The sequence below is a fragment of the Pezoporus flaviventris genome, unplaced genomic scaffold (assembly GCF_033815535.1).
Source record: "Pezoporus flaviventris isolate CSIRO_AGI_PZ_B2104156 unplaced genomic scaffold, CSIRO_AGI_Pfla_v1 ptg000213l, whole genome shotgun sequence".
Classification (NCBI taxonomy): Eukaryota; Metazoa; Chordata; class Aves; order Psittaciformes; family Psittacidae; genus Pezoporus; species Pezoporus flaviventris.
Genome location: NW_026892761.1, coordinates 2,247,356 through 2,261,882, shown reverse-complemented (window position 1 = coordinate 2,261,882; position 14,527 = coordinate 2,247,356). Strand labels below are relative to the sequence as shown.

The window sequence follows — 14,527 nt, the reverse complement described above, 5'->3', positions numbered from 1 at the left end:
ACTGCTTTGCGGGCAGGGAGAGGAGCAGCACGGTGAGGGCAGAGCGGGTGATGCACACACATTTATTGATGAACACACCAAACACACTACGTGAAGCAGAGCCACAACTGAACACAAACTGCAAACCTTCACGTTGGCACGGGGAGCAGCAGGGACCTCCCACCCTACTGCCTGAATGACCATGTAAACTCTGGGTGATGCCTTCACTACCACGGGGCTTTTCCAGGCTGCTACATAGCCAAGCACTAGCAATGGGTTCTCCACCTCTCGTTGCCTTTCTCCTTGGCCACCTCCCTGCATCCTGACCGAGAGAGACCACGGTTCTGGGGGTGGAACATGCTTTCCTTGGAGCCCTGTTTGAGGGCAAACCAGAAGGAAGGAGCTTCTTGGCAAGAGCTGGCCTGGAGGAGCTTTGTGCAGGAAGGATGGTGGGAAAGGGTCCCTCAGGAGAGGGAGCTGAGCAGCCGTCTGTAGATGAAGCCCAGCTTCTCCCGCAGGGCCAGGAAGGTGGGCCGCTCCTCCGTGTTGCCGCTCCAGCATTCCAGCATGATGCTGTAGATCTCGGGAGGGCAGGAGCTGGGCCGGGGCAGGCGGTAGCCCCTGGTGATTTGCCGCACCGTTTCTTGGTTTGTCATCCCTGCAAGGAAAAGGAGAAGATGCCTCTGAATCGGAGGTCCCCAAAGGATGCTCTGAAGGTACAACTACAGTGGGCCAAGGTGTCAGCTTGCGCTGCTGTGACGTGGTCTCTGCCACGAGGCTGATAGAGGAGAGGCTATGGGAGATCATCCAGCCCATGCCTCCTTCCTGCAAGCACTGAAAATCCATCTTAGCCATCCCCAAAGAGGACAAGAAGTTGCTTATGGTCTAGGAGCTGCTTCCACATCCCTTGTGGAAAGGACAATAGAGCAGCTCATGACATGTTGGCTTTCAGGGACCATGGGCAAGCTGCCCAGCATGTGGATGGAGTGGCACTGGAACCCTACCTTCATACGGAATCTGTCCATACGTGAAGACTTCATAGAGCAGAATCCCATAGGACCAGACATCGGATTTGAGGGAGTAGGTGCGGTAGTTGGCTGCCTCCGGGGCTGTCCATTTCACCGGGATCTTAGTGCTGCTGCTGGTGGAATAAATGTCATCCTGAAAAGCAACCAGAGACGGGTCACGAGGGATGGTGTAATGAACACAGCCTCTGCTTTTGCGGCTTTGAACTGGGTCAGGGGATGGTGGCGGAACGGGATGTCCCATGGATGGGTCAGCTTGGTGGCCTGTTGGTGACAGGAGGGAGCACAGCATCCCACTGACTGACCTTGAGGAGCCGGGCAAGTCCAAAATCAGCAATCTTGCAGGTGAGCTCCTCTCCCACCAGGATGTTTCTGGCTGCCAGATCCCGGTGGACAATGTGCTTCTCCTCCAGGTACCTCATCCCATCCGCCACTTGGCAGGCGATGTTGAGCAGGTGGGAGGTGCCCAGGGACTTCCCTTCAGGACCTGTTAACAGAGATGAACCAAGCACTGGTAGCAATGAAGCAACATCTATTTTGGGTGTCCTGGTTTGGAAGGAGACCTGCTCCCATGTCACCATCCCAGGGGAACATGTAAAACCTCGACCTGGAGGTTGTGCCTAAACATCATGGTGGTCCAGCATGGGAAGTTCAACACAGCCATGCGCTCCTAAGGAGTGGGACTGATGTGAGCTCCGAAGAGCACCCTGTGCTGCAATGACGATGCAGATGTCCATGGCTTGTTCACAGCTAAAGGTGACCTTCTGCCATGCAAATCTCCAGCCAAGCCACTCAACTTGTCCTACCTGTGAGCTCCAGCTCTTCCAGCACCAGATGCTGCTGGAGCCCCAACCAAAAACAAGGTCAGTGTGAAGGAGGAGGGTACCAGTCGAAAAACAGGTCTTGGTGGGAAGCGGTTTGTCTTGTTTCCCTTCAAGACTGATTACTGGGTCAGGAAAAGAAAGGCCAAGCAAAATAAACTGATGCCTGAGTGGACCATGGCCTGGTACTAGCTCTGCATAATGAACACCACCAGGATGCCAGCTCAGGTTTGGCCTTTTCAGTCATAACAAAGGCAAGAGTTGCCCAAGCACAGCAGAGGGGTCTCTGTGCACTGGTGAGAGCTGGCAGGCCATGGGTGGATGGAGAAGGAGGGACGAAGGTCCTTATCAACCTGCTTGGTTCCCAAGGGTTGGTTCCTGATACAGACCCACCCCACACAGCCACCAAAAGGATCACACCAGACTGGGTCTTTGGGTGTTAAAGTCACCCAAGACCATCTCCACCAAGCACCCATGGATTGCTCTGCATTACCACACAGGACTGAAACAAGGCTTACTCTTAGGCTCACCCTTGGGTTTGTAGGGTTAATGTGGGACATGGAAAGCACCCACACAGCAGCACTGCCCCAAGACCCTGCTCCCCATGGTGTGGGTACTCACTGTTGAGGTAGGTGTGGAGGTTGCCTTTCCGCATGAGCTCAGTGATGATGTACACGGGCTCATCCAGCGAGCACACAGCGTGCAGCTGGATCAGCTTCTCATGCCGCAGGCGCTTCAGGTTCTGGATCTCCTTAGTGAAGTCTTCTGCCTTCATGTCAGCTGCGGGAGAAAGCCAATATCACTGTTGTGAGCTGCTTTCTCAGGTGGATGATAGGAGCTCACCATGTCCGACTAGGAGGTATGAGGACCTTTTTCCTCCTTATAGCCCACCACTGCTTCCAAAGTTGATGTCTGCACATCCTGTGTCTCAGATCCGACACCTAAGAGATGTTTTCCCATCAGGATCCCATTTTCAGGATCACTGTCCCATCAGGACTTGACTTGGCACAAACCATTTGACTTGACATGACTTATCACAGACCCACTGGATTAAGCCATTTTATAAACAGAGTCATAGAACCCCAGACTGGTTTGGGTTGGAAGGGACCTTAAAGCTCATCCAGCTCCAACTCCCTGCCACGGACAGGGACACCTTCCACTAGAGCAGCTTGCTCAAAGCTCCATCCAAGCTGGTGTCCAAGGTGTAGCCCAAGCTTAGGTGGGTCCAGTGGCTACGTGCCAGGTCCTACCACAGTTCACTTGGTAAGACAAGACATGGGGACCAAGAAGACTGGGAAACAAAAGGAGTGACCAATGGGTCAGTGAACAAGAGCCCCGTTTGGTCGCTGTTGACATCTCCTCCTCCACCTACCTTTAATGATCTTGATGGCCACCGGCACCGTGTTCCTCCACAGCCCTTCCCACACCTCTCCGAAGTATCCCTCTCCCAGCTTCCTCCGCAGGGTGAACTCCCAGCGTGGGCGCTCCCAGCCATCCCTCTCGGGGGGGGTCTGCAAACATGGACATCGGGTGCTCGGACCAGCCAGCACCAGGACCCGCTGGTGGAGCCTGCACCAGCTTCTGGTGCCCACGGTGGCATTGAGGGGCGAGCAGGACACGGTGCTCCACCACCTGCACTGCACTGGGACTGCTTTTCCCTCTCTTAAATGTTCATTGGGGGCACAAAGGATGTGGGGCACCCTCTGCATTAGCTCTGCTCTCAGCCAAAGTCTGCAAGGGGGGAGATCTTCAGAGCCTAATGAAACATCAGCAATTCAAGTCATAATTCACCCCTCATTAGACCTCAAATATGGCTTTTCTCCATTTCCACCAATAAATAATAATGAGTAAATGAATATTACTGCACATTATGGCTGATTTAGACTCCAGCTCATTAAGCATTTCTTTTATCTTATACCTTTCCATTTCCCTCTTGCATTATTCACATGTTTAACTGTTATTTCAGAGTAATAATCGGTGGATGGAGTTCTAATCAGGAAACAAGTCAGCAATTTGGGATTAATACTCTCATCGGACTTATGAGTGCCATGCTAATTGACATGAAAGCTATATAAAAGCAATGTGGTCTTATTATAGTCTAGGAAAAAGAATTGGAAGTGCGGGTATGTCCAGATTCAGTATTAAAGCGATTTGTAATGACGTGGTTTCTAGTCTTTGAGATGGAGAAGGCGTTGCCTTTTGGCTGGTCAGAAACACATATAAATGCCATGCCCGGATTTAACATGGCTAACAAAAGGTGAAGCTGGCAGCTATACTAAGGGTATAGTTTAAATGTGGCTTCATAAAGCTCAAATCCCAAACGGATAGGCTGATTATATCTATTTTTCCCTAACTTCCCCTATTTCCATCCTGGGGCCCTTGTTGTCGTACGCACCGCGGGGCTGCAGGGCTGCAGCAAGGGGCTCTGGATGACCTTCCAGTGCTCCGTGTAGAAGGCGAGGAGCTCCTCCATGTCCGGGAAGGGATGTCCCTTCTGGATGTAAAGGCTGCCCCCCGGGCTCTTGCAGATTCGGAAGTGGCTGACCTTCGTGTGGTTGCGCACTGCGGGGAAGCCCAGGAAGGGGAAAATCACCTCGTGCCATCTCCAGTCCATTCCCAGCTCCCTGCTGACCCTCACCCCTCTCCTTTCCAGGCACCTACTCTATTAATTCACTCTAAAGCAACACAACTTACCCTTGGTGTGTTACATCCCACTCCACACCATCCCGTTTGCTCCCAACTCCTGGCTCAGGAGACTCCTGTCCATAGGCGAGCAGGGCTTGTTTGTCCCAAAGAATCATAGAACAGTTCAGGTTGGAAAGGAACTTAAGATCATCCAGTTCCAACCCCCTGCCATGGCCAGGGACACCTCACACTAAACTATGGCACCCAAGGCTCTGTCCAACCTGGTCTTGCGCACTGCCAGGGATGGAGCATTCACAACCTCCCTGGGCAACCCATTCCAGTGCCTCAGCACCCTCACAGGAAAGAATTTCCTCCTTAGATCCAATCTAAACTTCCCCTGTTTCAGTTTGAACCCGTTACCCCTTGTCCTGTCACTACAGTCCCTAATGATGAGTCCCTCCCCAGCATCCTATAGGCCCCCTTCAGATACTGGAAGGCTGCTATGAGAAAGATGCTGTGAGAGATGATGCTTTACTAATGGAGCTAATCCCTAGTAGACAGACCCTGTATTGCTGGTTGGGGTGGACCTCCACTGCCCTGGGGACTGATGCATGGATGTGGGGTTCTCTGTGAACACGGACATGGATCAAACCAGACTGCAACAGCGCTGCCTGGTCTGAGCCCCCTGAGTTCAGACGTGTGTGTGGGAGCAGCCCAGCCCTGGCATTCTGCAGTCACAGCATATTTTCAGACAACTCTCAGCTGACAAAAGCCGCTGGAATGAAATCCTGGGAGTTGGTGCCACGAAACCATCGCTAAGCCGCTGTGATTTGTTTATGGCTTTCCTGCCCTGGACGGGAGCAATGGACTTTCCTCGGCCGCAGTAATTCAGCAACCCATACCTGCATCCCTTAGCTTTCCCCACGCTTTTAACAAGCTGTCAGGTCGCTTTAACAAGATGCTGTAAAGTGCTTTGAGCATATTTCCGTGTTTTTCACCCCGCGCTGACCAAGCCAGGAGCTGCCCTAAGGAACAGCTGCTTCCTTTTTCCTTGTGCTAATTCGTTCTGGATAATTGTCATAAAATTACCTGAGAGAGAGTATTCGCCCTTGCTGCTCTCGCTGTCCCGGACGAGGAAGGAGCCGTGCTGGTTGGGAGGTGAAAGGAGGAGCTGCTCCGCTTCGTTTCGGCTGATCTTGCTGAAGTACCAGCTAAGGGCAAGAGTAGAGGGCTTAGTGTGGGGCAAAGAGATAGTGCATGGACAGGGCTGCATCCACATTAAGGGCTCCAGCATCTTCTGAACCAGGGATGGGAGGGAGCAGCTCCCTACCACCATTTGCTCATGCCTGCTTGGTTGGAATGGGTTTAGTAGGTCCTTGTGGCATTTTATTGCAGCTTGTTACCTGCAATTGATTTCCTCCAGCTGGGTCTGCTCACCACTGTATGGAGCTGGCCAGGTCTCAGCTGCACCCCAAAACCAGTGCTGACATCCCAAAACCTGGGCTGACAGCCTGCCCGTAATGGAAACACCGACCACCAACTGCTGCATAGAGGATGCTCCAGTGGGGTTGCACCCACTTGTGTCGTGCCACAAGAGCAACAGCTATGCTGTGTCCTTCTCGACCTGCAGCTCCTGGACACAACCAGCTCTCAGAGCCCAGGAGCAATGAAAACATCACTGGGAGCTGCCCTTTGCTGCTCCAGATGTGGCAGTGCTGGTGGGGACCTCAGCAGCACCAAGCCAGGAGAGAGGACCCAGCCAAGACCCTCTCCTGTGCCTCATCAGCTCTGAGATTTGTCACTGAATCTCCAGCATGAAAAGGCAGGATGGGTCCTGACTCAGCAGGATTCATAGGAACACTGGGAAGAGGCTGCTTTACAGAATTCCCAGCCTGGTTTGGGTTGGAAGGGACCTTAAAGCTCCTCCAGCCCCAACCCCTGCCACGGGCAGGGACCCCTTCCACTGGAGCAGCTTGCTCCAAGCCCCTGTGTCCAACCTGGCCTTGAGCACTGCCAGGGATGGGGCAGCCACAGCTTCTCTGGGCACCCTGTGCCAGCGCCTCAGCACCCTCACAGGGAAGAGCTTCTGCCTCAGAGCTCAGCTCAGTCTCCCCTCTGGCAGGTTCAAGCCATTCCCCTTGGCCTGTCCCTTCATCCAGCCTAAGCCCAGCCAGGACACGAGCAGCTGGAGGTTTCATCACTCCCTGGGATCACCAGCGTCTGAGAAGCCGAGCAGGAAATTACACGGTGACGGGGTTAGAGCAGCCGAACAAATTAGCACCCAGCTCCGACCTGCGGCTCCGCGCAGTCTGTGTGCTCCCGGCTCCCTCCGGCTGCGGAGCCGAACGTTTGCTGCCCTGCACCACGGCATTGCCCTTGACCTGTCCTCGGGATGGGGCTGGGTTATGCACACGTACGTGTGCACGCATAGGCACACACACTCAGCGATAGCCTGCCCAATTGCTCTGTGCAATGGGATGAAAGCAGCGAGCTAACTCCATGATCCTCGCTATTGCGATCCCAGCGTAGTCCAAACCAGACCTGATCTGCCTTTTCCCAAAGCACATGCAGGGAGAGGAGGGAAGGAGGGAGGGAGGGAGGGAGGGTCTCTCCCATCCCACTGGCTGCAGTTACTGCCCCTGCACATCAGGGCCCTTTTCCAGGCTCCTCCTATTCCTTTCCTTCACCCCTGCTCCCGGGAAGCACAGGGCGAGCACCGGGATGGCTCTGCAGGGTGATTACACCCGCCCCATCCCATCCCTTGCATGACTCAGGGCCTGGAGCACAGGGAGCAGCCGTATCTTGGGGCGCTTTCTCTAGCGTGTCAGGACCAGGCTGCCTTATGCAACCACGAACCTGGGCTTTCCCCAGCGGAGGGCGGGCTGACACGTCAACCCGAGCTCCGTGTCCCATGGGAGGCACCAACAGGGGAACCCCCGGCCCTGGATAAGCTGGAGCCGGGCAGCAGCACCACCATGGCTCGGTCCTACAGAGCTTCCCAGCAGGTCCCAACCCAAACTGCTTCTCCCTGCACTCCTAGGCCCTTGAGAGCTGGCAGGGCTTCTCCCCCTTTAACACACAGCAAAAGGGAGTCATGGCAAGCAGGGGCCCATGTATTCAGCACTGCAGCTGCACCCGTACACAGCATCACACTGCATCCCAGCACAGAGCTACCCCATCCTATGGTAGGGTGATACACCCAGGGATGAGTATCAGCATCTCTGCCCCTTGGTGCACCCCCAACCCTTGCTTGTTGTGCTGAATGCCTCCACCCCACTGCTATGAGCTGCAGGAGCAGATTCCCACACAGCCCCACCACCACTGATGGCAAGAGCCAGGGACAAGGAGCTCATGCTCCTCCTGTCCCAGAGGGTGAGCACAACATTCCCTGGGCAGGAACACGCTACCATGGTCCAGCCTCCATCCCCGTGCAGTTCCAGAGCATCGGATACTTACGGTCGATGAGCAGAGGTGCCCTGGCTGAGGTTGGCCACGTAGGCAGTGGGGACGTAGCCCATGGCCGGCTCCCCCAGCAGCCGCCGGGCAAACACATACTCTCCTTCTTCTCTGAGGACACGCAGTTTGTCCCCTGCGCTTACACTCAGTTCCTCCTCACTCCGGGCTGTGAAAGCGTATAAAGCGATGAAAAGAGAGGACTTGGGGATGAAGGGAATGGAATTTGCCTCCGAGTGCAGTGAAACGGAATCAGAACCGAGATACCCCAGTGAGCAGCTCTCCGACACGGAGCGGGGACGGAGCTTGTTCCAGAAGGACGTCAGGAAGGTCAAACGCTTCCGGACAAACTGCTCCATCCCTGGAGGAGGCGGTGGATGCGGTGGTCTACGCCACCGAGCTTCCCGAGGCCATTGGAAGGGGTGATCCCAGGCTCATGCTGCCGGCCGGGCAGCTCATTGCCGCCGTCCCTGGCGCGTGTCTGGGCGCTTGCCGGCACTTCCCAAAGAACTTCCTATTCCTGAAAGTGAAACTGGTTGTTCTGGTGGGACGAGTCTGGCCGTGGGACGAGTCTGCAGGCGGGAGGCCCACGCTCAGACCCACGGGCACATCTGGGAGCCGGGCACAGCTGGAGCCACACTCGCTGCTCTCCAAGAGGGAGCAAGAAGGCTTTTGCTTGCTCTTTAATCACTGCTGTGAAGCTCTCCTGCTTGTTACCGCAGTGCTGGTAAACACAGCTCTCTGCTCTTCAAGCAGCTCTTGTGACAAGTTAATAGTCTTGATCTCACTTGTGTGGGAGGGTTTGGGTTGGTTTTATTTTCCATAGGAAAATAACTGCATCCCCAAGTGTGCGAGAGTTCAAACGGAAGTGAGGGAATAACCTTAGAAAAGAGGTGGTTTGGATCGTTGTTGGGTGGATCGTGTGGGGCTTGTAACAGAATCCTTTTCCTTTTTGGTCTGCAGTGTTACCCTGCTTGAACACTTACCCTGCAGTGTTACCCTCGCAAGAACCCACTTCCCAGATCCAACAGCATCTGGCGCTTGCTCAGCCTCCAGCAAAGATGTGCCCCTCTCAGCATTAGGAGGCCCTTTGATCAATCAAAGGATGGAGATTTCCACCTCACACATGTACTTTAAGTCACCTGAAGATGCTGCTCTGGTGAGCAATCCCAGCTCCAGCCCCCCCAGCCCCACCTGGGTTTTGTCATTTAACTGTTCTATCTAATTAGAGGGAGTTCTGTGCCTGGCAACCCCGCTCCTGGCCTTGAGCCCGTTGTTTCCATCCTCCTCTGGTTATAACTGGTCTGGGTGCCTCATTTTGGGTGTGCAGTTGGGTTTTCAACGAGGCTGCTTAAAAAGGAAGGTAATGGAAAATCAATGGTAAAGATCTAAGCTGCAGATTGAAGAGCAAACCTGGACCCATCCCTGGGTCAGCAGCTCGATGTGCCCCACGATGCCCAAACAACCTGCAAAAGCTGGATTTCAATAGGGAGTTTGGGATCAGCTCTTTCAGGCAGAGGGCAGGAGCACACAGCGCTCCATGGACATGCCCCACACATTGCTGCACAGATGGGAGCTAGGGAGAAAGGGAATCTTCAATGAAACACCTCCTTACTTACCAAATCACACCTGGATTATCCATAGGATAATTCCACCCAGGTCTTCCCCCACCTGGGGGGGAACATCCTGCAATTTCTCTGGGTGTTTTTCCTACTTCAGCATGGGGAGGGGAACAGAGGATGGAGCACAGAAGGGTTTTACAACACATAGGATCATAGAATAGTTAGGGTTGGAAAGGACCTTAAGATCATCCAGTTCCAACCCCTTCCAACCCCTCACACTAAACCATCTCACCCAAGGCTCTGTCCAACCTGGCCTTGAACACTGCCAGGGATGGAGCATTCACAACCTCCCTGGGCAACCCATTCCAGTGCCTCAGCACCCTCACAGGAAAGAATTTCCTCCTTAGATCCAGTCTAAACTTCCCCTGTTTCAGTTTGAACCGTATAGGCCCCCTTCAGATACTGGAAGCTGCTCTGAGGTCTCCATGCAGCCTTCCCTTCTCCAAGCTGAACAGCCCCAGCTTTCTCAGCCCATCTTCATAGATGGGGAAGGGACATCCCAACTGCTGTCCTTGTGCAGCGCTTCCAACAGGTCTGCTCTTCACGTCATGCTCCATCAGGAGGCAAACCAAGCAGGGCTGCTTGGTTTGCGTTTAGAGATTATCTGATCAGATCAAGCACCGAACATTTACGCCTTACTGCTTTGAATGAGGACTTGGTAAACTTCTGGTTTGCAGGAGGAGATTGGAGCCTGATTTACCTTTACTGACCTTTGCCAGGTTCTCTAGTGGCACAAGCGATAGACAAGTGCAGCTGATTTAGAACACGCAAAGCTTCAGGTCTTGATTTGCACCTAAATGAAAGAGTACTTCAAAATGACAAACATCCCTGAGGACTAAATACTGCCTCTGAGCTGAACTTCCCAGACATGCAGAACACACGCTCATCACTGCAAGCCTACGTCTTGCATAGAACACACAGAGCTGAGAGCCCCACACCAGGAAATAGCTGATAAATCACAACCTTCTTTATTTTCTATTCCTTTTTATTTCCTATTCAGTTCCAGGAGCATCCCTGCTGCTTTGTAGCCCTTTGGTACTATAAAACACCTAAAAATAAAACAGAAGAAAAGAAAAAGCATGTTCATAACAGTTTCTGGTCCTTGCAGTGTGGGAAGGTAGGTAGGAGGATGCAAAAGTGAGAAGGATAAGGGTGGCACAGATATCTCATGGATCAAGTATTTTCCCTTTAGCCCCTGTAACCAGCTTATAAGGATGTGTTAAACCCACCCTGCCCACAGATGTGGGGCTCTGGTGGTTACACAGGGACTTTAGTTCTAGCACCACTAAAAAGCACCTTCAAAGAGCAACAGAGAACCAGAGGACCTGTTCAGAGGAGCTGGTGACATAGTCCTGGCTTAGTTGCAGAGCTCCTGGGAGTGCTAAACACAAACAGCACTTTGCATTCATCTGTGTGTCACGCACTGCACATCGTGTTCCCCTGCACTGACAGAAACCAGCAGCTCTCCTCCACTAAGGAGAGTGCCCATTACATGGAATTATTGGAGGTTCTGCTCCAGGTCCTGTTACATTTACACTCAAAATACATCTTCCAGCAAAGAGACTTTTTTTTTTTGGGGGGGGGGGGAACCCCATAAATACAACATAAATCCCGAATGGGGCAGAAAGTTGGAGAATGTGGCTCATGCCCAGGAGAATGCTTTTGGGCATTTAATGGCAGGTCACTTGCAGGGTCATATAACCGAGGATGTGTCACTCATCACCCAGTGGCTGGTGATGTGCCATGGCTTATAGTGGGTGTCCATGGTCTGCTGGTTCTTCCATCCCATCCTGGAGCACTCAAACACCCAGGAGACTTCCCAGACCTTGGGTTCACCTCACTGCTGCTGACAGGGACTGCCCAAGCGGTGCTTGCCACGGCCCTGAGGTTCCTCTTGCTCTTTCCATTGGCTTGAGGAGATGGCTGCGGGTTTGCTTTGGCTTTCATCTTCATTTAATTCTATTTGTTTTCTCTAGGCTTCTCCAGACGCTTCCTGGCACCACAGAGAAAGGTTTTGCTTCTTAATGAATTGTTTCAGTTGGGTGCCCGTGGGACACTTCAGGCAAGGAGCGGTGGATGACGACAGCATTGCGTGGGATGAGGAGAGCAGAACAGCGCTAAAGCAGCTCCGGTTGTTCTCCATTTCCTGGGAACTGTAGAAGGAAGTGGCATCAAATCGCCCCCAAATAGGGCAGAGCTCATCCAAAGGGCAGTTGGAGTACAAGGTCCAAGGAGTGAGGGGCTTCTAGGCAGTCAGTGCAGAGGGTTCAATACAGGCAGGAGTATGGCTGTCCTGGGACAGGCAGTGGTACAGGAGGTGTGAGAGGAGGCAGAGCATCGTGGGGTCTCACGCTGCTGTTTCTGAGCCCTGTAGGAGTGTGTTGGACCGGGTGGTGGAGAGCAAGAGTGCAGGTCACAGGGCACCTGAAATGGCACAACCAAGCAGATAATCTCTATGTGAGGCAGCAAGAGTCAGAGTGAGCTCTTTGTACAGTGCCTGGCAGGTCTGGGGCGTGTGTGACCACAGCATGAAAGCAACCATAACCACAGCCCTTTAAACCCACAGAGATGCTTTTCAGAGACCCTGTAAACCCTAGAGTGCTCTTCATGGACCTGAGATGATGGCAAGAAAAAGCCAACTCATGTGTTACACTGCAATTTATGTTGCGTTTCTGAAGGGGAATTGCTATTTGACTGGAAAATCTATAAGGACCAACAACAGACCAAATTAGGCTGGAAATCACTGTGGCCAGCCCACAGGCTTCCCATCCTGCCTTCTGTTGAGATTATCAGCACACACCAGCCTTTGCTTGCCCTATCCTGTAATCTAACTTTCAGAGGATGCTCCCTCTAGGACAGACTGCCTGGCAGAACAACACTTCTCCTCTGTTCCCATCCCTGGAGTAATCATTTCAACACATGAAATCCATCACACACCTCCTCCAGACTGGCAGGTGCCAGCGAGTTGTTCATCCTCTCTTTCAAGGCTGCATCTCCATGGGAAGCGGGCTAAGGGAGCTCAGTCTGTGCTCTGTGTGCCCCTAAACACCGAGGGCCAGAGATCTGGTAGTGCCATGGCACTGCTGAGCAGCAGCAGGAGCCCCAAGGCTGGCAGGGTGCTGACAGTGACTTTAAACAGCCTTGCTCCCTTGGCTCAAGCTGAGCCAACAAGTGGTGCCTTCACAAGAGAGGTGCACAATGACTCAGATGTTGAGGGGGAAATCTGCCAGCATGTAAGCAAATGATGGATTGCTCCATCTGCCCAGATGTCCTTATTACCCTGAGGAGGAACCAGTCCATCAACTCCATCACTGAGCTCCCTGATATCTCCCTCCCCACAAAGGTCCTTTGGAGGCTGCTGGATTTGGGGTTTGGGATATTAAGTGTTGTTAGAGGAAACCAACCCAGAGTCCCAGGAGAACAGGCCTGAGAGACCTCGCCCAGTCCACCTGGTCCATCCTATACTTATGTCTTTCCCCATCTTTGCCAAACCAGTTCTTGAAAGACTTCCAGGAATGGATAACGCCACCACGTCCCCAGACAGCCCATTCCAGTGAGTCACTAATCATTACTGGTAAAAATGAGTGCCTAACCTGATGCATTTGAGCCTATTACATCTTGTCCCATTCATCACCAGGTTGCTCCATTCCCTCCTGCAACAGTCTCTTCCTCATGTGAAGGTTACGGAGGTGCCCCACTGCACTCTCAGCGGCACCACATTGACCCCAGCCCACAACAAACACACTGACCTCATACAAACAGGCAACATGGTCATCTTCTTCTCCATTTATCTCCAGTCTTCTTCCCCCATCCATGTGTGCTGGTGTTCCCATGGTGCCACCTCAGCTGGCTCTCCAGTGCGTTCACCTGATGGGAATGAGGAAGAAGCAGCTCTAAGAGGAGTATTCCAGATTGCATAGATAATCTTTAACCTGCCCCATACACAAGGAGAAAGCACTGGCTCAAGCTACCCTCATTGAGGCTTAAACTTGCCTCTCTATGGCTCTCTAAGGCTTAAACATTTTACTCTATGGGTGTAGAGCTTGTAGAGCTCAGCTTCATCTCTTCTCTCCCTACTCTACCTCTTCTCTACTTGCCATCAGTTCCCTTTGATTGCATGGCTGCTCTTTGGAGGACATAGAAGTCACAGAGGCTGCCCACAGCATAAAGATAAACCCTGCTCCTGGGGTGACTCCATTGAAGACAGATATTGGGGATCAAAGTTTTACCTGTTTCCGTAGGGAGGCGACTGTCTTCTCCAGTTCAGCCACAAGGGACTCGAGATTCCCTCTGGAGGAAGGGCCTGGAGAAGATGCTTCATTTCTGGGGTCAGGGATAAAAAGTGAAAGGGATTATGCTAACATCAGCTTCCTGGAGGACAGAATCATGCTGCCTTCTCCAAGTAAGCAGCAACTGAAGGGCCCAACTGCCAAGGGACGCCAACCAAACAGCCACTCAGCCCAGGTATTTCAACAGCAGAGTTGGGCTCTGCACTAAGTGTAGGAGGACTTTGAGCTCAGCATCTATCGACTGCAGCACCTCTGATCCCCGACCTCTGCAGAATGATGATTTCAAAGGTCCAAAGGGACTGAGTTATTAAAGCCATTCTTATGCTTCATAAAACGGAGGTAAGAGGAGCGGTGACACTGTACCTGGGCAAGGCAGGCTTCTGCTTGGCAGGGTTCTCCTCTGGGTAGCTGAAGCCAGGAGACCTCTTGCTTCGGAAGCGCTGAGAAAGAGCCCTGAATTGCCCCCGTGTCTGGCAGTCTTGGGAAGGAAGGGAAAACCTGCAGTAAGCACTTGTGTTTAAAGCAGAGCACTACGGATTGCAGGCAGCCCAAGGCAGAGCTGCCCTCCTTCACCATCCACCCTTGACACATCTTTCATGCCAGAGGCGAGGAGACAACAAAGGCGTGTAACAGAGCATGCATCATGCATGGATTCCCATGTCTCAACTGCATGCCTGTACCCAGACAGACAACACAAAGCGACCACGGCAGAA

The 14,527-nt window shown here is 52.8% G+C and overlaps 2 protein-coding genes across 6 annotated transcripts in view; both read right to left on the bottom strand.

Annotated features, from left to right (window-relative positions):
* Positions 1-57: 57 nt before the first annotated feature.
* LOC133262420 (tyrosine-protein kinase Srms-like) lies at positions 58-8,847 on the bottom strand. The gene is made up of 8 exons (XM_061441580.1): positions 7,907-8,847; positions 5,540-5,661; positions 4,221-4,387; positions 3,198-3,336; positions 2,447-2,605; positions 1,310-1,491; positions 984-1,140; positions 58-637 (listed from the first exon to the last, which is right to left on the bottom strand). Exons 1-8 carry the CDS (start codon positions 8,260-8,262, stop codon positions 444-446), a joined length of 1,476 nt encoding a protein of 491 aa, XP_061297564.1. The 5' UTR covers positions 8,263-8,847; the 3' UTR covers positions 58-443.
* A 2,289-nt stretch (positions 8,848-11,136) lies between these two features.
* The window catches only part of LOC133262324 (peroxidasin homolog), a 41,409-nt gene continuing 38,018 nt past the window's right edge, over positions 11,137-14,527 (bottom strand). Inside the window, exons 20-23 of one of the 5 annotated variants that reach the window (XM_061441372.1) lie at positions 14,178-14,292; positions 13,755-13,848; positions 13,275-13,392; positions 11,137-11,678 (exon numbers count right to left, since the gene is read on the bottom strand). In XM_061441372.1, coding sequence (XP_061297356.1) covers positions 13,297-13,392; positions 13,755-13,848; positions 14,178-14,292 — 305 coding nt within the window. In that variant the 3' untranslated portion in view covers positions 11,137-11,678; positions 13,275-13,296. Of the gene's footprint in view, positions 11,679-11,746; positions 11,950-13,272; positions 13,393-13,754; positions 13,849-13,907; positions 14,041-14,078; positions 14,313-14,527 lie in introns of those variants that run through there. The other 4 variants (XM_061441370.1, XM_061441371.1, XR_009741276.1 and 1 more) reach the window with 4 other exon arrangements.